The 27,027-nt window shown below is 42.8% G+C and overlaps 1 protein-coding gene across 3 annotated transcripts in view; it reads right to left on the bottom strand.

Annotated features, from left to right (window-relative positions):
* Positions 1-27,027, bottom strand: part of LOC143809335 (G-protein coupled receptor 83-like) — a 163,073-nt gene that overhangs the window by 8,560 nt on the left and 127,486 nt on the right. For all 3 annotated transcript variants that reach the window (XM_077292423.1, XM_077292424.1, XM_077292425.1), the window contains exon 3: positions 1,951-2,084. In XM_077292423.1, coding sequence (XP_077148538.1) covers positions 1,951-2,084 — 134 coding nt within the window. The remainder of the gene's footprint in view (positions 1-1,950; positions 2,085-27,027) is intronic.

Here is a 27,027-nt window from a genome sequence, read left to right as displayed (position 1 = left end):
AACATTTGCATTGCTAAAAACAATACAAATCCATTTTCTCCATTTACACTCTAGGCAATAGTATAATTGGGGTGTCCCATTTGAGCAACCCTTAATATTCCCTGTAAGGCACTAATATAGTATGTAGACACTGTAAAGTTGTTACCGCTCTGTAAGCATGCAGTATGACCATCCATATGCAGTGACAGTTGTAATGAAATGCCTTACTGAATTGATATTAAATAAAATAACTAAAGGGTATTCCAGTTTCAGCACATAAAGCTTACTCATTTTGTAAGTAAAAATTAAAGAGATAGTCAAAGGCAAAGTCAATTTCACTCTGATTCATTATCCATTTAGTGCCATAATCTAAACTATTTTCTAATGTATTTGCATTAAAAATTCCGTAAACTTCCCTACCTGTTATTCTAATTTTGTTCACTACTTCCTTTCTGATGACGCTTTGTTTGAGAACCCTAATGCATGAAGCATTATCGGGGCAAATGCTTCGGTCACTGCTGAAGCCTCTACCCCCTCCCGGAAATGAAGCATCATCAGTGACGTTCATTTCAGGGGCAGGGCTAGTCCCTGCCCTGCACACTGTGCAATGTGCACTATCACAGTGTGCGCTCTGCTGTCAGCTCAGATCAGTAGCAATGAACCAGGAACAAAGCGATGTCACAATAGCCAACGTGTAGGGAAAAGTGACATCACTTTCAGAGCAACGCAGACAGCGCGCTGTCATTGTGTACCATCGTTCACTGCACAGCGAGCAGTGACAGCAGGGACTAGCCCATGCCATGTACGAACATCACTAATGACTCTCCGTTTCAGGGAGGGGGCAAAGGCTGCTGCAGTGATTGCAGCCTCTGACCCCTGATGATGCTTTATTTGAGTATCCAAGCATGCACTGGAGATTCTCAAATGAAGTATCATCAGAAAGAAAGAACGGAAAAAAATAGATTAGGGAACTTTTTATATAAGTATATTAGAAAATCACTGAACTTTTTACAATCAATATGCTACATTTACAGAAATCCTTTAACACCCTGTGAGGTAAAACATGGGCGATTTGTGCTCTTACCTAGTATAATATTAAATACACAAATTGCCTCTTCAGAGAGGAAGAGGAATAGAACTCTAGTGCCACCTATTGGAAGTAGCAATCCTAAAAATCCATATTGACCCTTTAACGAGCCTTGCAATAGGACTTAGGATAGAAGCCAAACCAGAATCTCAATTTGCAGACACATGTTTCAGGGTGTTGCCTCTCATCAGTGCAAAGTATGAGGTCTAATTTGGCTAGGTGAGAGGCTTAACACTGGGATCTAAAGGGTAACATTTCTCCTTGCAGACAGTGACAAGCCAGGTCTGACTTTTCATTCTCCACAAGGGCAAATGTTACCCCCTTAGATCATAGTTTAAGATTATATGCCATGGCATTGCTTATAAGAAACTAATGACCGCATTGTTAAAATACTTCTAAAATGAAATGAGAATAGCATGTACATTTTACATTACAATTCAACCTTTATAAAGAAATGTCCACAGAGATCTGATTTTGTAATTATAACCTGTCATCAAGTTCTTAGTTCTGATATTGAAGCTGTCGTGAACAAACTTCATTTCATTTATAGGTAGAAAAGCCTCCTGGAAATAATTGCAAGCCCAGGTTCACATTCTAAAAAACAGAAATCATTTGTTTCTCCGAACACTTGATAGAACTTAATCGTTCCACCGACATTCCCTGTAGAACAAATGTTCCTGTTCATGTAAACGCTCCTATTATTCTAATGTAACATTTTCCTATTAGATTTATTTATAGCCAAAATTGTATCGGCGTAATATTTATATATGGTCTTTGGAAATAGATGAGCAAAGTATGATGTTTCTCATAATGAGATGAGATCCAACAGCCACTCAATCAGCATTCAAATGAAAAATGAAAAAATAATGGTGGAGCCATCTTACCCGATGTAAAACTGTTCTAACTTCTGGTACACCGCGTGGGGCAATGAGAATCCACTTGCCATAAACCAAATGACAATAATACTGATAATTCCTTTCACTGTGGACATTCGTGGCTTCAGTGGATGCATTATAACCTGCAAGAAAACATACATTTTGCCATAATGAATAAGCCAAATACTAGCATTTTACATATAACTACTGAGATAGGTTTATTGTTATTCCATTAGTCACCTTCATTTTGAAAATGATCTTTCTTATTCAGCTCCAATTTCATAGTCTTGTGTTCGTTCACATTGCATTAAGGGCTTCTTAGTAGTATTTCTCTCTCCACCTATGCTCCCCTTTTAGCTATTTTAGCGTTAATAATATGCATTCGTCACAAACTACTTTGCCCGTTCTTACATACATCACTTTTTTTTCGGTAACTACTTGATTATTTAGTTTATGTGATATAATGTGATCTCAACACATGGCAGCAGTCATTTTGTGCTTCAAAACACATAAAATATTAATGAATACCATTAGGAATATTTAGATCAATTATATTTAAATTCCAACAACATTGGCGAGAGGAGATATGAATTTAACAGGGTTGTCCTCCAAACAAAGTACATTTTAATGAATAGATCTTGTAGTAATAATCATTTCTACTGATCGTGGGGGACACAAAAGAGAGTATGCAGACAGTACAGTATGGGATCACAACTGTTGGTTCAACCTATCCCACACTGTCCTGTCTGTATGCTCTCTTTTGCATGCCCCGCTGGCCAGTAAAAATTAATATTACTCCAAGATCTATTAAATAAAATGTACTTTATTCCTTGGGCAACCCAGTTCAGTTTCAGGAATGTCCTTTAAGTGTATTAAAGTGGTTTACTGGGAAAAAGAAAAGTTTCCAAAAGGCTTGGATCTGTAAAAAATAACAAGCAATTTAATACTTACCAATCAGCGCACATCTGGATTCAGCGCAGACCACTCTGTGATATGCACTGACACAGGAAGAGAAAACAATTGTTCGACCAGCAATAGGACCTGTAATTTTCATCAGAAAAGCATCTGATGAAAATAGGGAGATACTTTACACCTACAAGAACTTTCATGACATTTCAATGTAAAAAAAAAACTTACACTTTTCTGGGCAGACTTTCTATAAGTCTTTGGAGAATGTCTGTGGGATTTTTTGCCCAGTTACTCAGAAGAGCATTTGTGAGGTCAGATGTTGTTAGTGGAGAAGAAGCCCCAGCTCAAGATCCTCATGCACAAGAGGGCTATGTGAATCCTAAACTCACGCATCAGCCTTGTAATCCCGAATGCTTCTTGGATATACAGGTGCTTCTCACAAAATTAGAATATCATCAAAAAGTAAATTTTTTCAGTTCTTCAATACAAAAAGTGAAACTCATATATTATATAGAGTCATTAGAAACAGAGTGATCTATTTCAAGTGTTTATTTCTGTTAATGTTGATGATTATGGCTTACAGCCAATGAAAACCCAAAAGTCATTATCTCTTTAAATTAGAATAATTAACAAAAAACACCTGCAAAAGCTTCCTAAGCAAAAGGTCCCTTAGGCTGCCGTCACACTAGCAGTATTTGGTCAGTATTTTACATCAGTATTTGCAAGCCAAAACCAGGAGTGGGTGATAAATACAGAAGTGGTGCATATGTTTCTATTATACTTTTCCTCCAATTGTTCCACTCCTGGTTTTGGCTTACAAATACTGATGTAAAATACTGACCAACTACTGCTAGTGTGACAGCAGCCATAGTATAGTATTAGGCGCCGGGATTCTTCCGCTGCGCGGGATGGATCCCAAGCCTTATCTGCCTCTGCGGTCTCCCATTCAGGCCCGGGTGCTGGGATTGTAGCTTAGCACAGACTTCGGCACCAGCATCTTGCACTGCTTTGTAGTGTCGATACGGTTACTGCTGGCTCTCCAGCTAAGTCTATTGTAACCAGTGGTATACAGAGGTAGCCCTACCCTCTGGAGTCTAAGTCCAGAAATCATCTTACTGAGCATGTCCATGATGTGATGCCTTTTCATTGGTGCTCGAATGCTGACAGCTCTTGTGATGTGGCAGCTCCAGATTGGCCCACAGTCAACGCTCCATCCATCTGGACATGAGTGTTTGGGGTGGAGCCTAGCGCATAAAGGGCTTCCAACGTCACACGCGGGCGTGCTAGCATCATAGGTGATTGTGTGTGTGTGTGGATACACTACCACTCTGTTTGCACGTTTGTGTGCCACTCTTTACCTGTGACTGTGTGTCTAGCCAGGCAATGTAGGGTGGGAACTCCCCGCTTGTCTTAGCATCTGTCTCCAGTTGTGTGTGTGGTTAGCACACCTGAGTTACAGAACAAGCCCGACCACTAGCCTAGACTTTCCTGGGAGAGTGATAGAGTGCCACACCTAGTTTGCCATTTCCTTCTACCTCTGCGGGTTTAACAGGGTATTGCACTTTAGTTATATTTTCTGTGCCACTCAGTGGTTAGCTGAGTTTGGTACTTATATTTTTTAGTGCTGCTCAGTGGTTAGCTGAGTTTGGCACTGTGCGTCCCCCTCACTCTGTGTGGTTTTATCGCAGTACGTTCGCTAGTTTTTTATCCATCATTATTCACACTAGCAGCAGTTATTCATCTCTGCACGGTGGACCCCGGGTTGCAATTGCACTTTATAGTTTAATTTAATTTAGTGCAATTCGCCAACCCTAATACTTAGTCTGTTTCAGTAAGCTCCACAATCATGGGGAAGACTTCTGACTTGACAGATGTCCAGAAGGCAGTCATTGACACACTCCACAAGGCGGGTAAGCCACAAAAGGTCATTAATAAAGAAGCTTGCTGTTCACAGAGTGGTGTACCCAAGCATGTTAAAGGAAAGTTGAGTAGAAGGAAAAAGTATGGTAGAAAAAAAGTGCACAGGCAACCAGGATAATAGCAGCTTTGAAAGGCCATTGAAAATTTTGGGGGAGATTCACAAGGAGTGGACTGCTGATGGAGTCATTGCTTCAAGAGCCACCCCACACAAAGATGTATCCAGGAGATGGGCTACAAGTGTCGTATTCCTGGCATCAAACCACTCATATAGCCTCATATATAACATATAGACAACGCGAGAAGCGTCTTAATTGGGCCAAGGAGAAAAAGAACTGGACTGTTGCTCAGTGGTCCAAGGTGTTGTTTTCAGATGAAAGTAAATTTTGCATTTCATTTGGAAATCAAGGTCCCAGAGTCTGGAGGAAGAGTGGAGAGGCCACAATCCAAGCTGCTTGAGGTCAGTGATGGTTTGGGGAGCCATGTCATCTGCTGGTGAAGGTTCATTGTGTTTTATCAAGACCAAAGTCAGCGCAGCCGTCTACCAGGAAATTATAGAGCACTTCATGCTTCCCTCTGTGGACAAGCTTTTTGGAGATGGAAATTTAAGTCTCCAGCAGGACTTGGCACCTGTCAACACTTCCCATAGTACCAATACCTGGTTAAAAACAACAGTATCACTGTGCTTGCTTGGCCGGCAAACTCGCCTGACCTGGTATTGTCAAGAGGAAGATGAGACACCAGACCCAACAATGCAGATGAGTGGAAGGCTGCTAGCAAAGCAACCTGGGCTTCCATAACACCTCAGTAGTGCCAATGGCTGATCGCCTCAATGCCACGCCGCATTGATGCAGTAATTGATGCAAAAGGAGCACCAACCAAGTATTGAGTGCATTTACTGAACATATATTTCAGTAGGCCAACATTTCAGACTTTAAAATCATTTTTTAAGCTGTTGTTATAAAGTATTCTAATTTACTGAGATAATGACTTTTGGGATTTCATTGGCTGTAAGCCATAATCATCAAAATTAACAGAAATAAACACTTGAAATAGATCACTGTTTGCAATGACTCTATATAATATATGAGTTTCACTTTTGGTATTGAAGAACTGAAATAAATTAACTTTTGGATGATATTCTAATTTTGGAGAAGCATTTGTATATGTGTGTGTGTGTGTATATATATATATATATATATATATATATATATATATATATATATATATATATATATATATATATATACTATATCACAAAAGTGAGTACACCCCTCACATTTTTGTAAATATTTTATCATGTCATTTTAATACAATGCAAAGTAGTCAGTGTAAATTTGGTGGGTGTGCCCTTTAACTCAACACACAGCCATGTCTAAACAGCTGGCAACAAAAGTGAGTACACCAGAGTCAAAATGGCCAAATTTTGTCCAATTAGCCATTTTCTCTCCCCGGTGTCATGTGACTCATTAGCGTTAAAATGTCTCAGGTGTGTTAAATTTAGAGCTATATATAAACTTTACCTGTTGAACATATGGCTTATGAAAGGTCTCACTGGACTTTTGATAATTTTCTATCTTTGAATGCCACCTGCTTTATTTTTATGTTATCTGTTATATACTGTATATTTATATTTATATATATATATATATATATATATATATATATATATATACAGTATATGACTGTTTAAAGTTCTTCTTGATAATGTGTATAGTATTTATATTTATAGTTTGACGTAATTCAGGCAAAACGTAAACATGGAAGTATATACCGTTTGCATGATGTTTACAATATGGAAGAACATAGACTAGGTTACTGCTGCTGTTTGTGTACTATGCACAGTATATACATATACTATATACATCTTGGCATGCTAGCAATGAGGTTATTAATGGCTGTCTGGGAAATATTTTGCCATGTTGAATGCAATTGTGCAAGCAAATAATCAAGATCAACTGATGTCCACTCCCTTTGCAATTGCCAACCAATAACATCCACTTCAGACTTTGCAGCACGTTTAGGCAATGCAGGTTACTCCCGATACATGAGAAAAATACATGCTGACATTGTCTTGTTGAAAAAAAGCTCTTAGGATACTTTTGGAGGAACGACTGTACCACTGGCTCCATTACAGTGGGGAAAAAAGTATTTAGTCAGTCACCAATTGTGCAAGTTCTCCCACGTACAAAGATGAGAGGCTTGTAATTGACATCATAGGTAGACCACAACTATGAGAGTCAAAATGAGAAAACAAATCCAGAACATCACCTTGTCTGATTCACCTTGTTTGATTTGGCAAGATTTATTTTTCAAATTATGGTGGAAAATAAGTATTTTGTCACCTAAAAACATGCAAGATTTCTGACGCTCACAGATCTGTAACTTCTTCTTTCAGAGGCTCCTCTGTCCTCCACTCATTACCTGCAGTAATGGCACCTGTTTGAACTTGTTATCAGTATAAAAGATACCTGTCCACAACCTTAAACAGTCACACTCCAAACTCCACTATGGTGAAGACCAAAGAGCTGTTAAAGGACACCAGAAACAAAATTGTAGCCCTGCACCAGACTGGGAATGCTGAATCTGCAATAGTCAAGCAGCTTGGTGTGATGAAGTCAACTGTGGGAGCAATAATGAGAAAATGGAAGACATACAAAACCACTGATAATCTCCCTCAATCTGGGGCTCCACGCAAGATCTCACCCCGTGGGGTCAAAATGATCATAAGAACGGTGAGCAAAAATCCAAGAAACACAAGGAGGACCTAGTGAATGACCTGCATAGAGCTGGGACCACCGTAACAAAGGCTACCATCAATAACACACTACACCCCCAGGGACTCAGATCCTGCAGTGCCAGATGTGTCCCTCTGCTTAAGTCAGTACATGTCTGGGCCCGTCTGAAGTTTGCTAGAGAGCATTTGGATTATCCAGAAGAGTATTGGGATAATGTCATATGGTCTGATGAAACCAAAGTAGAACTGCTTGGTAGAAACAAAACTTGTTGTGTTTGGAGGAGACAATGCTGAGTTGCATCCAAAAAACACCATACCTACTGTGAAGCATGGGGGTGGCAACATCATGATTTGGGGCTGTTTCTCTGCAAAGGGACCAGGACGACTGATACGTGTACATGAAAGAATGAATGGGGCCATGTATCGTGAGATTTTGAGTTAAACCTCCTTCCATCAGCAAGGGCATTGAAGATGAAACGTGGATGGGTCTTTCAGCATGATAATGATCCCAAGCACACTGCCAGGGCAATGAAGGAGTGGCTTCGTAAGAAGCATATGAAGGTCCTCGAGTGGCCTAGCCAGTCTCCAGATCTCAACCCCATAGAAAACCTTTGGAGGGAGTTGAAAGTCTGTGCTGCCCAGAGACAGGCCCAAAACATCACTGCTCTAGAGGAGATCTGCATGGAGAAATGGACCAACATACCACCAACGGTGTGTGCCAACCTTGTGAAGACTTACAGAAAATATTTGACCTCTGTCATTGCCAACAAAGGATATATAACAAAATATTGAAATTAACTTTTGTTAATGACCAAATATTTATTTTCCATCATAATTTGCAAAATAAATCTTGCCAAATCAGACAAGGTGATTTTCTGGATTTGTTTTCTCATTTTGACTCTCATAGTTGTGGTCTACCTATGATGTCAATTACAGGCCTCTCTCATCTTTTTAATTGGGAGAACTTGCACAATTGGTGGCTGACTAAATACTTTTTTCCCCACTGTATAAAACAATTGGCTTACCATTGGAGCCCAGTTGTGGTGCCAGTGAGCAGGAATGCAGGTGGATTAATTGAATGTTGAAATATTGATTTTTTTTGTACATTGAGATTGGGGGATATTACTTAAATGGAGAAGAACCAAGCCTATAAAAAGCTAGATGGTAGTCAATGAATTTAGGCGTTTTTCTTCTAACTTCTCAGCAGTATCTGCCAAGCATGGGATTCAATGTCAATAAGTGCACCATTACTCTTCAACTCCAGGAGAGAGGTGAGTTTGGGGAGAAAAGCGCATGGAGTTTAGAAGGGTCACTGCATTACTGAGAGTTTATATCCCACCTCTTGTGTTTTATTAGAGATAGAGAATGTAAAGTTTTACCTCCTTACCCACTTTTTTCCTTTATCGTGCTTCATTTTCAGGTAAACAATTAATTTGTTTTTATTTTGTTTCCCAAACCTGTTATACTATCCATACCTCTTTATATGGAGATGGCACCTGTTTAAGGCTGACATCTACTACTTGACAATTTTGCCTATTCTCATGTTTTCAGAAGTGTCCCCAATATTTGTTCATATTATGCCCAGCTATTGTTTTCATATGCCTATACCCTAACTATAGAACTAATGCTCTTTAGATACATTGTGCTGCACACTGTGCTTAGCTATCTCCAGCAGCCCCATAGAGAATGAATGGAAAGGAGATGAGCTCCTTTAACTAGAAGCTCTTTAGAGGCCTATTCTCATGATCAGTGGGGTCTCAGCAATCAGCGATTGCGAATATATAATGGATATTATTAAGACCTGGCAGAAACCTGTAAGATGAAACATCACAGAAAAAACAGAGATTATGCAGTCAGTTTCCTGAAGAACATTTGGAAACTTGCCATGAAAAAATTCAGAATAAAAATTGTAGGTCATTACACTTGCAATCACACAAGCAATGATTCTCTCTTCTGAGAAAATTGGATCAATCGTGTAAATGACGCTCAGCTCAAACTCTAAATGGAGCTAGAGCCGAGTGCCAGCTTAGTTTGCCCTGAGTCTCTCGGACAAGAGAATAGAATAGAATCACAGGTACGGAGAACTTCAAGGGAATCTGGCACCACAATTTACCTTTCTGAATTATTGTTATGGTCATACAGGTTATAGCCTGCTGAAAAAAAGTCCTACCTGTATGTCTCATATCAGATCCCTTATTGTTGATAAATTATCTTTTATCACATTAGTTAAACTAACTCTTCCAGGCTCTGAAGAGGACGCTGTCTAGAAGATAACTCTGCCTCCAGAGATTATTTTGCATGAACGGGAGTTACCAGTGTGATGTGTAATGGCCACCTGACGAAGGCAGACGCCGAAACGCGCATCGGGGTAGGGCGCATCCAGGGGACTGCTCCCATAAAACAACAGGTAACTATCATGCAGCCCCCAGCATGATTGCACCAGCAATTTACCTATCTATGCTCCAATAGATACACCTGTTATACCACTCCTTCATTGATTCTTATTTCAACTGTGGCATTTATTTATTTATATATGGGAATAATTAATGAGCTACATGAATTTGCCTTTAATTAAATACTTTAATCAATTCAGTTTTATGTGTTACCACAGTTTATTGTAATTGTTTTTTGTTCGTCCCCTGGCATAGTACCCTCTTTTTGGTATTGTGTTTTCCCCGCCTACCCTATGTTGTTCCAGATCATTAACCCCTTTCTGTCATAGGACGTACTATTCCGTCCATGTGGGGTGGGCCCTACTTCCCAAGGACGGAATAGTACGTCCAGCGCGATCGGCCGCGCTCACGGGGGGAGCGCGGCCGATCGCGGCAGGGTGTCAGCTGACTATCGCAGCTGACATCCGGCACTATGTGCCAGGAGCGGTCACGGACCGCCCCCGGCACATTAACCCCTGGCACACTGTGATCAAACATGATTGCAGTGTTCCGGCGGTACAGGGAAGCATCACGCAGGGAGGGGGCACCCTGCGGGCTTCCCTGAGACGATCGGTACAAGGCGATGTGCTCACCTTGTACCAAGCGTCTCCTCCCTGCAAGCCCTGGATCCAAAATGGCCATGGGGCAGCATCCGGGTCCTGCAGTGAGGTGACGTCACAGCGCCTGCTCAGAGCCGGCGCCGGGAAGCCTCCCTTCTGTGCACGTCAGATCGGCGATCTGTCACTTTACTGTGATGCCCCCCCCCTGGGGCAAAGTAAAAATGCAAAAAAAAAAAATTACATGCGTAAAAAAAAAAAAAAAAAATTCCTAAATAAATAATAATAAAAAAAATATATATTGTTCCAATAAATATTTTCCTTTAGTTAAATAAAAAAAAAACAATAAAAGTACACATATTTAGTATCGCCGCGTCCGTAACGACCCGACCTATAAAAGTGTCCCACTAGTTAACCCCTTCAGTGAACACCGTAAAAAAAAAAAAACGAGGCAAAAAACAACGCTTTATTATCATTCCGCCGAACAAAAAGTAGAATAGCACGTGATCAAACAGACAGAAATAAATAACCATGGTACCGCTGAAAATGTCATCTTGTCCCACAAAAAACGAGTCATGATACAGCATCATCAGCGAAAAAATAAAAAAGTTATAGTCCTCAGAATAAAGCGATGCAAAAATACTTATTTTTTCTGTAAAAGAGTTTTTATCGTATAAAAGCGCCAAAACATAAAAAATGATATAAATGAGGTACCGCTGTAATCGTACTGACCCGAAGAATAAAACTGCTTTATCCATTTTACCAAACGCGGAATGGTATAAACGCCCCCCAAAAAAGAAATTAATGAATAGCTGGTTTTTGGCCATTCTGCCTCACAAAAATCGGAATAAAAAGCGATCAAAAATGTCACGTGCCCGAAAATGTTACCAATAAAAACGTTAACTCGTCCCGCTAAAAACAAGACCTCACATGACTCTGTGGACCAAAATATGGAAAAATTATAGCACTCAAAATGTGGTATCGCAAAAAACATTTGTTGCAATAAAAAGCGTCTTTTAGTGTGTGACGGCTGCCAATCAAAAATCCGCTAGAAAACACGCTATAAATAGTAAATCAAACCCTTAGTTACGAAAAATAAAAAATAAATAAAAAGTATTTATTTCCATTTTCCCATTAGGGCTAGGGTTAGGGCTAAGGTTAGGGTTAGGGCTAGGGTTAGGGCTAGGGTTAGGGCTAGGGCTAGGGTTAGGGTTAGGGCTAGGGTTAGGGCTAGGGTTAGGGCTAGGGTTAGGGTTAGGGCTAGGGTTAGGGCTAGGGTTAGGGTTGGGGCTAGGGTTAGGGCTACAGTTAGGGTTAGGGTTGGGGCTAAAGTTAGGGTTGGGGCTAAAGTTAAGGTTTGGATTACATTTACGGTTGGGAATAGGGTTGGGATTAGGGTTAGGGGTGTGTCAGGGTTAGGGGTGTGGTTAGGGTTACAGTTGAGATTAGGGTTAGGGGTGTGTTTGGATTAGGGTTTCAGTTATAATTGGGGGGTTTCCACTGTTTAGGCACATCAGGGGCTCTCCAAATATGACATTGCGTCCGATCTCAATTCCAGCCAATTCTGCGTTGAAAAAGTAAAACAGTGCTCCTTCCCTTCCGAGCTCTCCCGTGCACACAAACAGGGGTTTACCCCAACACATGGGGTATCAGCGTACTCAGGACACATTGGACAACAACTTTTGGGGTCCAATTTCTCCTGTTACCCTTGGGAAAATACAAAACTGGGGGCTAAAAAATAATTTTTGTGGGGGAAAAAAAAGAATTTGTATTTTCACGGCTCCGCGTTATAAACTGTAGTGACACCATCACGTGTTTCTCAACGCAAGCAGTGAATAGCCAGGCTTTTCCCCGGGAAGGAACAACCACGGGAAGGGCAGCATCCAATAAAGGAAAACATCCAATAAAGGAAAACCACCTATGCCAAGCATAGTATCCATCCACAGACAGCTGTTTCGGGGTTTTTGCCCCTCATCAGTGTGGAGTAGGAAACTGGCTATTAGGAGCAGTGCCTGGTAAAAAGGCTGTATAGGCACGGATGATTGACCTCGGGGAGACCAAAACACCCAACACTGCGGAGACACCATCACGTGTTTCTCAACGCAGTGATCCAGAACACTGCCCCCATCCCTTATGGGAAATATGCAAATGCCTGTAGAGTAGCTGCGGAGACACCATCATGTGTTTCTCAACGCAAGCAGTGAATAGCCAGGCCTTTCCCCGGGAAGGAAAAACCACGGGAAGGGCAGCATCCAATAAAGGAAAACATCCAATAAAGGAAAACCACCTATGCCAAGCATGGTATCCATCCACAGACAGCTGTTTCGGGGTTTTTGCCCCTCATCAGTGTGGAGTAGGAAACTGGCTATTAGGAGCAGTGCCTGGTAAAAAGGCTGTATAGGCACGGATGATTGACCTTGGGGAGACCAAAACACCCAACACCGCGCAGACACCATCACGTGTTTCTCAACGGTGGCATAGGTGGTTTTCCTTTATTGGATGTTTTCCTTTATTGGATGCTGCCCTTCCCGTGGTTGTTCCTTCCCGAGGAAAGGCCTGGCTATTCACTGCTTGCGTTGAGAAACACGTGATGGTGTCTCCGCAGCTACTCTACAGGCATAAACTGTAGTGAAACACTTGGGGGTTCAAAGTTCTCACAACACATCTAGATAAGTTCCTTGAGGGGTCTAGTATCCAATATGGGGTCACTTATGGGGGGTTTCTACTGTTTAGTTACATCAGGGGCACTGCAAATGCAACATGATGCCTGCAGACCAATCCATCTAAGTCTGCATTCCAAATGGCGCTAATTCCCTTCCAAGCTCTGCCATGCGCCCAAACAGTGGTTCCCCCCCCCCACATATTGGGTATCAGCGTACTCAGGACAAATTGGACAACAACTTTTGGGGTTCAATTTACACTGTTTCCCTTGGAAAAATACAAAACTGGGGGCTAAAAAATAATTTTTGTGGAAAAAAAAGGATTTTTTATTTTCACGGCTCTGCCTTATAAACTGTAGTGAAACATTTGGGGGTTCAAAGTTCTCACAACACATCTAGGTAAGTTCCTTGGGGGGGTCTAATTTCCAATATGGGGTCACTTGTGGAGGTTTTCTACGGGTTAGGTACATTCGGGGCTCTGCAAATGCAACGTGACGCCTGCAGACCATTCCATCTAAGTCTGCATTCCAAATGGCGCTCCTTCCCTTCCGAGCTCTCCCATGCACCCAAACAGTGGTTCCCCCCACATATGGGGTATCAGCGTACTCAGGACAAAATGGACTACAACTTTTGGGGTCCAATTTCTCCTGTTACCCTTGGGAAAATACAAAACTGGGGGCTAAAATATAATTTTTGTGTGGAAAAAAAGAATTTTTATTTTCACGGCTCTGCGTTATAAACTGTAGTGAAACACTTGGTTGTTCAAAGCTCTCACAACACATCTAGATGAGTTCTGTTGTGAACTCTGTGTTCAGGCTCCCTCTTGTGGTCACTGGTGGTATGGTGTAACTTTTGCTTTGGGCTCCCCCTGGTGGCTTTGTCTGTTATCCTGCTGGTCTCTGGCTATCAGCTGGTTCGTTATCCTCTGGGAGGTTCCTATATAGCTCTGTTTTTCTTTCACTTGTTGCCGGCTGTCAATGTAATCAGTGCTACTCAGATTCCTTCTGACTACCTTGCTCCCAGTCCATCCAGGATAAGCTAAGTTTTGTTTGCTCATTTTTTGATCAGCAGTGTTTATTAGGGTTGAGCGAAACGGGTCGATCATTTTCAAAAGTCGCCGACTTTTGGCTAAGTCGGCGTCTCATGAAACCCGATCCGACCCCTGTGCTTGTCGGCCATGCGGTACGCGACTTTCGCGCCAAAGTCGCGTTTCAATGACGCGAAAAGCGCCATTTCTCAGCCAATGAAGGTGAACGCAGAGTGTGGGCAGCGTGATGACATAGATCCTGGTCCCCACCATCTTAGAGAAGGGCATTGCAGTGACTGGCTTGCTGTCTGCGGCGTCACAGGGGCTATAAAGGGGCGTTCCCGCCGACCGCCATCTTACTGCTGCTGATCTGAGCTTAGGGAGAGGTTGCTGCCGCTTCGTCAGAAGCAGGGATAGCGTTATGCAGGGTCCACTAACCACCAAACCGCTTGTGCTGTAGCGATTTCCACTGTCCAACACCACCTTCGGTGTGCAGGAACAGTGGAAGCTATTTTTTTTTTTTTCCTCAGCGCTGTAGCTCATTGGGCTGCCCTAGAAGGCTCCGTGATAGCTGTATTGCTGTGTGTACGCCACTGTGGAAACCAACTGCTTTTTTCAAAGCACATATCCTCTTGTTCCTTTCTGCACAGCTATCTTTTTTGTTTGTCCACACTTTTTATTTAATTTGTGCATCAGTCCACTCCTATTGCTGCCTGCCATACCTGGCTTAGATTACTGCAGGGAGATAGTAATTGTAGGACAGTCCCTGTTTTTTTTTTTTTTTTGTGGGAGATTAAGATTGGCATTTCTGCTACAGTGCCATCCCTGTGTGTGCCATCTCTCACTGAGTGGGCCATAGAAAGCCTATTTATTTTTTCCGTGATTTGTGTTCTAAATTCTACCTCAACACAAAAACACTACATCAATCAGTGGTAGAAAAATATTGGCCTCAGTCAGGGCTTGTGTGCCACTGCTGTGTGTGCTATCTCTCATTCAGTGGGCTATAGAAAGCCTATTTATTTATTTATTTTTTTTCTTATTATTTGGTTTCTAAAGTCTCCCTGAAAAAAAAAATAAATAAAAAAACAGTGGGAGAGTAATATTGCCCTTTCAGCTTGTGTGCCAGTCTTGACTCCTGGGTGTGCCACCTCTCTCTCTCATTCAGTGGGCCATAGAAAGCCTATTTATTTTTTTTTTTAAATATTATTGGGTTTCTAAAGTCTCCCTTAAAAAACAAAAAATACATAAAAAAACAGTGGGAGAGTAATATTGCCCTTTCAGCTTGTGTGCCAGTCTTGACTCCTGGGTGTGCCACCTCTCTCATTCAGTGGGCCATAGAAAGCCTTTTTTTTTTTTTTTTTAAATATTATTGGGTTTCTAAAGTCTCCCTTAAAAAAAAAAAATACATAAAAAAACAGTGGGAGAGTAATATTGCCCTTTCAGCTTGTGTGCCAGTCTTGACTCCTGGGTGTGCCACCTCTCTCTCTCATTCAGTGGGCCATAGAAAGCCTTTTTTTTTTTTTTTTTTTTTAATATTATTGGGTTTCTAAAGTCTCCCTTAAAAAAAAAAAATACATAAAAAAACAGTGGGAGAGTAATATTGCCCTTTCAGCTTGTGTGCCAGTCTTGACTCCTGGGTGTGCCACCTCTCTCTCATTCAGTGGGCCATAGAAAGCCTATTTATTTTTTTGGTTTTTTTAATATTATTTGGTTTCTAAAGTCTCCCTGAAAAAAAAAAAAACATAAAAAAACAGTGGGAGAGTAATATTGCCCTTTCAGCTTGTGTGCCAGTCTTGACTCCTGGGTGTGCCACCTCTCTCTCTCATTCAGTGGGCCATAGAAAGCCTATTTATTTATTTTTTTAAATATTATTGGGTTTCTAAAGTCTCCCTTAAAAAACAAAAAATACATAAAAAAACAGTGGGAGAGTAATATTGCCCTTTCAGCTTGTGTGCCAGTCTTGACTCCTGGGTGTGCCACCTCTCTCATTCAGTGGGCCATAGAAAGCCTTTTTTTTTTTTTTTTTAAATATTATTGGGTTTCTAAAGTCTCCCTTAAAAAAAAAAAATACATAAAAAAACAGTGGGAGAGTAATATTGCCCTTTCAGCTTGTGTGCCAGTCTTGACTCCTGGGTGTGCCACCTCTCTCTCTCATTCAGTGGGCCATAGAAAGCCTTTTTTTTTTTTTTTTTTTAATATTATTGGGTTTCTAAAGTCTCCCTTAAAAAAAAAAAATACATAAAAAAACAGTGGGAGAGTAATATTGCCCTTTCAGCTTGTGTGCCAGTCTTGACTCCTGGGTGTGCCACCTCTCTCTCATTCAGTGGGCCATAGAAAGCCTATTTATTTTTTTGGTTTTTTTAATATTATTTGGTTTCTAAAGTCTCCCTGAAAAAAAAAAAAACATAAAAAAACAGTGGGAGAGTAATATTGCCCTTTCAGCTTGTGTGCCAGTCTTGACTCCTGGGTGTGCCACCTCTCTCTCTCATTCAGTGGGCCATAGAAAGCCTATTTATTTATTTTTTTAAATATTATTGGGTTTCTAAAGTCTCCCTTAAAAAACAAAAAATACATAAAAAAACAGTGGGAGAGTAATATTGCCCTTTCAGCTTGTGTGCCAGTCTTGACTCCTGGGTGTGCCACCTCTCTCATTCAGTGGGCCATAGAAAGCATTTTTTTTTTCCTTGATTTGTGTTCTAAAATCTACCTCAACACAAAAACACTACATCAATCAGTGGGAGAAAAATATTGGCCTCAGTCAGGGCTTGTGTGCCACTGCTGTGTGTGCTATCTCTCATTCAGTGGGCTATAGAAAGCCTATTTATTTATTTATTTTTTTTCTTATTATTTGGTTTCTAAAGTCTCCCTGAAAAAAAAAAAAAAAAAAAAAACAGTGGGAGAGTAATATTGCCCTTTCAGCTTGTGTGCCAGTCTTGACTCCTGGGTGTGCCACCTCTCTCTCTCATTCAGTGGGCCATAGAAAGCCTTTTTTTTTTTTTTTTTTTTTAAATATTATTGGGTTTCTAAAGTCTCCCTTAAAAAACAAAAAATACATAAAAAAACAGTGGGAGAGTAATATTGCCCTTTCAGCTTGTGTGCCAGTCTTGACTCCTGGGTGTGCCACCTCTCTCTCTCATTCAGTGGGCCATAGAAAGCCTATTTATTTTTTTTAAAATATTATTGGGTTTCTAAAGTCTCCCTTAAAAAAAAAAAAATACATAAAAAAACAGTGGGAGAGTAATATTGCCCTTTCAGCTTGTGTGCCAGTCTTGACTCCTGGGTGTGCCACCTCTCTCTCTCATTCAGTGGGCCATAGAAAGCCTTTTTTTTTTTTTTTTTTTTTAAATATTATTGGGTTTCTAAAGTCTCCCTTAAAAAACAAAAAATACATAAAAAAAACAGTGGGAGAGTAATATTGCCCTTTCAGCTTGTGTGCCAGTCTTGACTCCTGGGTGTGCCACCTCTCTCTCTCATTCAGTGGGCCATAGAAAGCCTTTTTTTTTTTTTTTTTTAAATATTATTGGGTTTCTAAAGTCTCCCTTAAAAAAAAAAAAATACATAAAAAAACAGTGGGAGAGTAATATTGCCCTTTCAGCTTGTGTGCCAGTCTTGACTCCTGGGTGTGCCACCTCTCTCTCATTCAGTGGGCCATAGAAAGCCTATTTATTTTTTTGGTTTTTTTAATATTATTTGGTTTCTAAAGTCTCCCTGAAAAAAAAAAAAAAACATAAAAAAACAGTGGGAGAGTAATATTGCCCTTTCAGCTTGTGTGCCAGTCTTGACTCCTGGGTGTGCCACCTCTCTCATTCAGTGGGCCATAGAAAGCATTTTTTTTTTCCTTGATTTGTGTTCTAAAATCTACCTCAACACAAAAACACTACATCAATCAGTGGGAGAAAAATATTGGCCTCAGTCAGGGCTTGTGTGCCACTGCTGTGTGTGCTATCTCTCATTCAGTGGGCTATAGAAAGCCTATTTATTTATTTATTTTTTTTCTTATTATTTGGTTTCTAAAGTCTCCCTGAAAAAAAAAAAAAAAAAAAAAACAGTGGGAGAGTAATATTGCCCTTTCAGCTTGTGTGCCAGTCTTGACTCCTGGGTGTGCCACCTCTCTCTCTCATTCAGTGGGCCATAGAAAGCCTTTTTTTTTTTTTTTTTTTTTAATATTATTGGGTTTCTAAAGTCTCCCTTAAAAAACAAAAAATACATAAAAAAACAGTGGGAGAGTAATATTGCCCTTTCAGCTTGTGCGCCAGTCTTGACTCCTGGGTGTGCCACCTCTCTCTCTCTAATTGTGGGCCATAGAAAGCCTTTTTTTTTTGTTTTTTTTTTGTTTTGTTTTTAATATTATTTGGTTTCTAAAGTCTCCCTGAGAAAAAAAAATAAATAAATTAGGTGGGAGATTAATATTGACATTAGTGCTTGAGTGACAGTCCTGCGTGTGTGTCATCTCTGTGATTTTGTGCCACAGAAAACAGAGTGTGTAACATTGTGCCTGATTTTCCTTGTGGTCTCACCAACCTGTTAAGGGATATTGAAATCATACTGAAGTTATAGCTCACCGTGTAAGTTGTTTGACAGCAACAAATAAAGTTACTTTGGTTAAGATTTTAAAACAATGAGGAAGTCTGGTGCAAGAGGTCGTCGTGGGCGTTCATTGTCAGCTGGTAATGATGGTAGTGGTAGTGGAGCATCAGGTGGTCGTGGGGATAAAAATATTCCACCTAAGTCTGGAGCTGTGGAGCCAGTTTCGTCGTCAGGCTACACAAGGCCTCGAACGCTCTCTTTTCTGGGAGTAGGAAAACCGCTTTTAAAGGCGGAGCAGCAACAGCAAGTTTTGGCTTACATTGCAGACTCAGCCTCTAGCTCTTTTGCCTCCTCTTCCGAAACTGGTAAATGTAAAAGCAGCGCGTCGCTTGTGGATGTTCACGGTCAGGGACAAGTCGCTTCCTTGTCCTCCTCAGCAAAAACTACAACAAGAGAGAAGGATGCAGCAGGCGACACAACGGGTCACTCCATGGAGCTCTTTACACATACCGTCCCTGGCTTAGAAAGTGAAACATTTAACAGGCCATGCCCATTACAAGTATATTCTGACATGGAGTGCACTGATGCACAGCCACATCCAGAGTACTATGCTGCTCCTTTGACTCAGACCACCACATTGCCCTCTCAGGGTACAGATCCACAATCTGACCCTGATGAGACTATGTTGCCCCGCCACGAACGCTATACAACCGACCGACACAGTGACACAGACGAAGTTGCACACGAGCTCGAAGAGGAGGTAATAGATGACCCAGTTATTGACCCCGATTGGCAGCCATTGGGGGAACAGGGTGCAGGCGGCAGTAGTTCAGAAGCGGAGGTGGAGGAGGGGCCGCAGCAGGCATCAACATCGCAACAGGTTCCATCTGCCGGGCCCGTATCTGGCCCAAAACGCGTGTCAAAGCCAAAACCTGTTGGAGGACAGCGTGGCCATCCGGTTAAAGCTCAGTCTGCAATCCCTGAAAAGGGATCCGAGTCTAGGAAGAGTGCAGTCTGGCATTTTTTTAAACAACATCCAACTGATCAGCGCAAAGTCATCTGTCAAAAATGTTCAACTAGCTTAAGCAGAGGTCAGAATCTGAAAAGTCTAAATACTAGTTGCATGCATAGACACTTAACCACCATGCATTTTCAAGCCTGGACTAACTACCAAACGTCCCTTAAGGTTGTAGCACCCTCGGCCAATGAAGCTAGTCAGCAACGCAACATCCCTTCCGTCACTGTAAGGCCACCATTTTCCGCACCACCGGCAGTATCTGTGCAGGTTTCTTTGCCAGCCAAAAGCAGTCAGGGTCAGGGAACCACCAGTTTTGTAGGAGGAAATATTGCATCTAGGGCACCGGCGGAAACAATACCGTCTCCAACCGTCTCTCAGTCTGCCATGTACACCGGCACACCCGAAAGTTCCACGATCTCCAGCTCTCCAGTCCAGCTCACCCTACATGAGACTCTGGTTAGAAAAAGGAAGTACTTATCCTCGCATCCGCGTACACAGGGTTTTAACGCCCACATAGCTAGACTAATCTCGTTAGAGATGATGCCCTACCGGTTAGTTGAAAGCGAAGCTTTCAAAGCCCTGATGGAGTACGCTGAACCACGATACGAGCTACCCAGTCGACACTTTTTTTCCAGAAAAGCCATCCCAGCCCTGCACCAGCATGTTAAACAGCGCATCGTCCATGCACTCAGGCAATCTGTGAGTACAAAGGTGCACCTGACTACAGATGCATGGACCAGTAGGTATGGCCAGGGACGTTATGTGTCCATCACGGCACACTGGGTGAATGTGGTGGATGCAGGGTCCACAGGCGACATCAATTTAGGGACAGTTGTGCCTAGCCCACGGTCTAGGAAACAGTTGGCTGTAGGCGTTCGCACCCCCTCCTCCTCCTCCTCCTCCTCGTCCTCCTGCAGAAGCTACAGCTCTTCCACAGAAAGCAGTCTGCCAACCACTCCATCGGCAGATGACACTGTTGCACACCAGTTGTCCCATTATGGGCCAGCTACTGCCAAGCGTCAGCAGGCTGTATTGGCTATGAAGTGTTTGGGCGACAACAGACACACCGCGGAAGTTTTATCCGAGTTCTTGCAACAAGAAACGCAGTCGTGGCTGGGCACAGTAGATCTTGAGGCAGGCAAGGTAGTGAGTGATAACGGAAGGAATTTCATGGCTGCCATCTCCCTTTCCCAACTGAAACACATTCCTTGCCTGGCTCACACCTTAAACCTGGTGGTGCAGTGCTTATTGAAAACTTATCCTGGGTTCTCCGACCTGCTCCTCAAAGTGCGTGCACTTTGCTCACATATCCGACGTTCGCCTGTACACGCCAGCCGTATGCAGACCTATCAGCGGTCTTTGAACCTTCCCCAGCATCGCCTAATCATAGACGTTGCAACAAGGTGGAACTCAACACTGCACATGCTTCAGAGACTGTGCGAACAGAGGCGTGCTGTTATTTATTTGTGGGAGGATACACGGGCAGGCAGTAGGATGGCAGACATGGAGTTGTCAGGTGTGCAGTGGTCTAAGATACAAGACATGTGTCAAGTCCTTCAGTGTTTTGAGGAATGCACACGGCTGGTTAGTGCAGACAACGCCGTAATAAGCATGAGCATCCCCCTAATGCGTCTGCTGATGCAAAGTTTGACGCACATAAAGGAGCAGGCGTCTGCACCAGAGGAAGAGGAAAGCCTTGATGACAGTCAGCCATTGTCTGGTCAGGGCAGTGTACAGGACGAGGTAGCGGGCGAAGAGGAGGTGGAGGACGAGGAGGATGATGGGGATGAGTATATTTTTAATGCCGAACCTTTCCCGGGGGCACAGGAAATTGGTTGCGTGTCACGGCCGGGTTCTGGTTTTTTGAGGGACACAAGTGACGTAGATTTGCCTGCAACTGCCCCTCAACCAATCACAACCGGAGATTTGACAACTGGAACTTTGGCCCACATGGCGGATTATGCCTTACGTATCCTAAAAAGGGACACACGCATTACGAAAATGATGAACGATGACGATTACTGGTTGGCCTGCCTCCTTGATCCACGCTATAAAGGCAAATTGCAAAATATTATGCCACATGAGAACTTGGAACTAATATTAGCAACCAAACAATCAACTCTTGTTGACCGTTTGCTTCAGGCATTCCCAGCACACAGCGCACGTGATCGTTCTCACACGAGCTCCAGGGGGCAGCAGACTAGGAGTGTTAGGGGTGCACACATCAGAAGTGGCGTTGGACAGAGGGGTTTTCTGACCAGGTTGTGGAGTGATTTTGCTATGACCGCAGACAGGACAGGTACTGCTGCATCAATTGAAAGTGACAGGAGACAACATTTGTCCAGTATGGTTACTAACTATTTTTCATCCCTTATCGATGTTCTCCCTCAACCGTCATTCCCATTTGATTACTGGGCCTCCAAATTAGACACCTGGCCAGAATTGGCAGAATATGCATTGCAGGAGCTTGCTTGCCCGGCAGCAAGTGTCCTATCAGAAAGAGTATTCAGTGCTGCAGGTTCAATATTAACCGAAAAAAGGACTCGTCTGGCTACCCAAAATGTTGACGATCTAACATTCATTAAAATGAACCACAACTGGATTTCGAAATCTTTTGCCCCACCTTGCCCGGCCGACACCTAGCTTTCCTATGAAAAGCTCTTGCCTGTGAATTACTTTTCTAATGTCTAATTTGCTGCAGCTGATTGTACAGCATACGACATGTTTACACCTCCCTAAATGGCAAAACTCCCCACACGGGGCCGTGGTATCGCGACTTGGCGCAAGCACCCGTGAGACTGCTGTTTGTCTGAAGAGGTGGGTGTGCTCGCTTTTGGTTGACGGCATTGCTACTGGGTCCCTCATAGTACAATGTAGTGTCTCTGGCGGTGGTGGTGCGCACCCAACGTCAGACACACCGTTGTAACATGAGGGGCCCTGGGCGCGGTCCCGCCGGCCTCAAGAGAGTTCCCCCCTACCCCAGCTCAAAATGTGCTCTACCACGTGCAAAATTATGTCGCACAGCTCCACCAATCTTTAGTCTATTCGCTGACATCATTCAATGTCTGGCACTGACAATACAAATTTGTAGACATCTATGATGCAACTTAAAGTAGTCTGTGTCTGTGTCCTATATTGGCACCATTAAATAGTTACTGCCAAATTACTATGTCAGAAACTCAGTAGATGAGCCCACCCCTGTACCTAAGTATGCCACCTTTTTTTTTGTTTTGGTTGTTTTGCGAGACATTAACATCTATTTATATTTTGGGAGTACTGGGACAGACACTCCTTGCACTACTCCTCCACTCACCACCAAGCTGCCTGTGTATCCATGTAACCGCTGTAAAGCTGCCATGAGCCTATTGTTTGTTATTTTAGGCCTTTGATAGCCTGTCTGCGGTCCCTACTTTAAATACTCCTCCACTGACCACCAAGCTGCCTGCCCGTGTATCCATGTAACCGCTGTAAAACTGCCATGAGCCTATTGTTTGTTATTTTAGGCCTTTGATAGCCTGTCTGCGGTCCCTACTTTAAATATTCCTCCACTGACCACCAAGCTGCCTGCCCGTGTATCCATGTAACCGCTGTAAAGCTGCCATGAGCCTATTGTTTGTTATTTTAGGCCTTTGATAGCCTGTCTGCGGTCCCTACTTTAAATACTCCTCCACTCATCACCAGCTGCCTGCCCGTGTATCCATGTAACCGCTGTAAAGCTGCCATGAGCCTATTGTTTGTTCTTTTACGCCTTTGATAGCCTGTCTGCGGTCCCTACTTTAAATACTCCTCCACTCATCACCAGCTGCCTGCCCGTGTATCCATGTAACCGCTGTAAAGCTGCCATGAGCCTATTGTTTGTTATTTTAGGCCTTTGATAGCCTGTCTGCGGTCCCTACTTTAAATACTCCTCCACTCATCACCAGCTGCCTGCCCGTGTATCCATGTAACCGCTGTAAAGCTGCCATGAGCCTATTGTTTGTTATTTTAGGCCTTTGATAGCCTGTCTGCGGTCCCTACTTTAAATACTCCTCCACTGACCACCAAGCTGCCTGCCCGTGTATCCATGTAACCGCTGTAAAACTGCCATAAGCCTATTGTTTGTTATTTTAGGCCTTTGATAGCCTGTCTGCGGTCCCTACTTTAAATACTCCTCCACTGACCACCAAGCTGCCTGCCCGTGTATCCATGTAACCGCTGTAAAACTGCCATGAGCCTATTGTTTGTTATTTTAGGCCTTTGATAGCCTGTCTGCGGTCCCTACTTTAAATACTCCTCCACTGACCACCAAGCTGCCTGCCCGTGTATCCATGTAACCGCTGTAAAACTGCCATAAGCCTATTTTTTGTTATTTTAGGCCTTTGATAGCCTGTCTGCGGTCCCTACTTTAAATACTCCTCCACTCATCACCAGCTGCCTGCCCGTGTATCCATGTAACCGCTGTAAAGCTGCCATGAGCCTATTGTTTGTTATTTTAGGCCTTTGATAGCCTGTCTGCGGTCCCTACTTTAAATACTCCTCCACTCATCACCAGCTGCCTGCCCGTGTATCCATGTAACCGCTGTAAAGCTGCCATGAGCCTATTGTTTGTTATTTTAGGCCTTTGATAGCCTGTCTGCGGTCCCTACTTTAAATACTCCTCCACTGACCACCAAGTTGCCTGCCCGTGTATCCATGTAACCGCTGTAAAACTGCCATAAGCCTATTGTTTGTTATTTTAGGCCTTTGATAGCCTGTCTGCGGTCCCTACTTTAAATACTCCTCCACTCACCACCAAGCTGCCTGTGTATCCATGTAACCGATGTAAAACTGCAGTATTTTGCTTATAAAAAAGAAAATACTGGAGAGATATCAAATGCAGACATTTTAACATTAAAAACAAAAACACATACAACAAAAAACTGGTACAGTACAAAAATTGGCCACCAGCTACAAAAACTTTCTCCTGCAAGTAGTTAACTGAAAGGTTTTTTTCCATTGAAAACACAGATATGGCATCCACCGAGTGTTGTCCTGTCGCGTCTTCTTTATATTATTGCCAAGAAGCTGCAACTGAATAAAGCTGAGCTTCTACCTTCTGCCTCTTATTAACTGCTTCTTTTTAAAAAAATTGTCCACCAGCTACAAAAACTTTCTCCTGCAAGTAGTTAACTGAAAGGTTTTTTTCCATTGAAAACACAGATATGGCATCCACCGAGTGTTGTCCTGTCGCGTCTTCTTTATATTATTGCCAAGAAGCTGCAACTGAATAAAGCTGAGCTTCTACCTTCTGCCTCTTATTAACTGCTTTTTTTTAAAAAAATTGTCCACCAGCTACAAAAACTTGCTCCTGCAAGTAGTTAACTGAAAGGTTTTTTTCCATTGAAAACACAGATATGGCATCCACCGAGTGTTGTCCTGTCGCGTCTTCTTTATATTATTGCCAAGAAGCTGCAACTGAATAAAGCTGAGCTTCTACCTTCTGCCTCTTATTAACTGCTTTTTTTTTATAAAATTGGCTGTTCCGGCCTACTAAAGGTGTCTGTCTGCCCCTGCCTGGTGTTGTTCTCAACTGAATAAAGCTGAGCTTCTACCTTCTGCCTCTTACTAACTGCTGTTTTTTTAAAAAATTGGCTGTTCCGGCCTACTAAAGGTGTCTGTCTGCCCCTGCCTGGTGTTGTCCTCAACTGAATAAAGCTGAGCTTCAACCTTCTGTTCCAAATTACCATTTTTAAAAATGCAATTGGCTGTTCCGGCCTACTAAAGGTGTCTGTCTGCCCCTGCCTGGTGTTGTCCTCAACTGAATAAAGCTGAGCTTCTACCTTCTGCCTCTTACTAACTGCTGTTTTTTTTAAAAATTGGCTGTTCCGGCCTACTAAAGGTGTCTGTCTGCCCCTGCCTGGTGTTGTCCTCAACTGAATAAAGCTGAGCTTCAACCTTCTGTTCCAAATTACCATTTTTAAAAATGCAATTGGCTGTTCCGGCCTACTAAAGGTGTCTGTCTGCCCCTGCCTGGTGTTGTCCTCAACTGAATAAAGCTGAGCTTCAACCTTCTGTTCCAAATTACCATTTTTAAAAATGCAATTGGCTGTTCCGGCCTACTAAAGGTGTCTGTCTGCCCCTGCCTGGTGTTGTCCTCAACTGAATAAAGCTGAGCTTCAACCTTCTGTTCCAAATTACCATTTTTAAAAATGCAATTGGCTGTTCCGGCCTACTAAAGGTGTCTGTCTGCCCCTGCCTGGTGTTGTCCTCAACTGAATAAAGCTGAGCTTCTACCTTCTGCCTCTTACTAACTGCTGTTTTTTTAAAAAATTGGCTGTTCCGGCCTACTAAAGGTGTCTGTCTGCCCCTGCCTGGTGTTGTCCTCAACTGAACAAAGCTGAGCTTCCACATTCTGGCTTTCGCCCTATACTATCAGATATTAAACTGCATTTGGCCTACTAGTGTGGTTATGCCCTTGAAACAGTGTCTGCTGCTCTTGGGTTTGCTACTCCACTGAACAAAGCAATGCCGCCTGTTTAGTCCTGTTACCAATTTTGAACTGCATTTAGCCTACTTTATTCTTTGGCCCTATATCTGTTTCCTCCTCATCCTGCCCATTGCCCAGCCACTGCTAGATGAGTCTGCTGGTACATTGACCTAGACCACTACATTCCCCTTATACTCTACACAGCCAGAATCTGACCCTGCTGAAAGTAAGGTTCCCCTTCCCGCATGTTATACCACCTTACACAGGGACAGAGAGGAAGGTGCAGATGAAAGTGCAGGTTCCTTCATCAGGTGGGGGGGCATACTCGTTGGCGACGTCACTGGCACAGGGCCCCTCAGAGTACGCAAAAGTGTCGCTGCTGGTGGGAGGCGCCCCCGCCATGCAAACACACATCGCTGTACTTTGAGGGGCCCTGTGCCAGTGCCAATGCGAACGAGTGGGCCCCCCCTGCTTGCTCAGGATCACAGCACTTGCAACGTTGAAATACTTACCTTTCCCTGCAACACCGCCGTGACGTAGTCCGCATTTCCTGGGCCCACGAAAAACTTGAGCCGGCCCTACTCCCCCCACAACTTTTGCCAAATGACCCCCAATTCCCTATGCCCAACTATTATTATAAAGTTAATTAAGATTGACAAGCTTCAGAAACAAGAATGGATGTTTTTGGCATTAAAATGGGCACTGTAGGTGTTTTCCTGGCCTCCACTCACTGCCGACTATGCTTCCCCATTGACTTGCATTGGGTTTCGTGTTTCGGTCGATCCCCGACTTTTAGCGATAATCGGCCGACTGCACTCGACTCGACTCTGGACAAAATCGGGTTTCACAAAACCCGA

The sequence above is a fragment of the Ranitomeya variabilis genome, chromosome 2, assembly GCF_051348905.1.
Source record: "Ranitomeya variabilis isolate aRanVar5 chromosome 2, aRanVar5.hap1, whole genome shotgun sequence".
In the NCBI taxonomy this organism is placed as follows: domain Eukaryota; kingdom Metazoa; phylum Chordata; class Amphibia; order Anura; family Dendrobatidae; genus Ranitomeya; species Ranitomeya variabilis.
The sequence above is the reverse complement of the archived record's forward strand: the minus strand, read 5'-3'. Positions and strand labels throughout refer to the sequence as shown.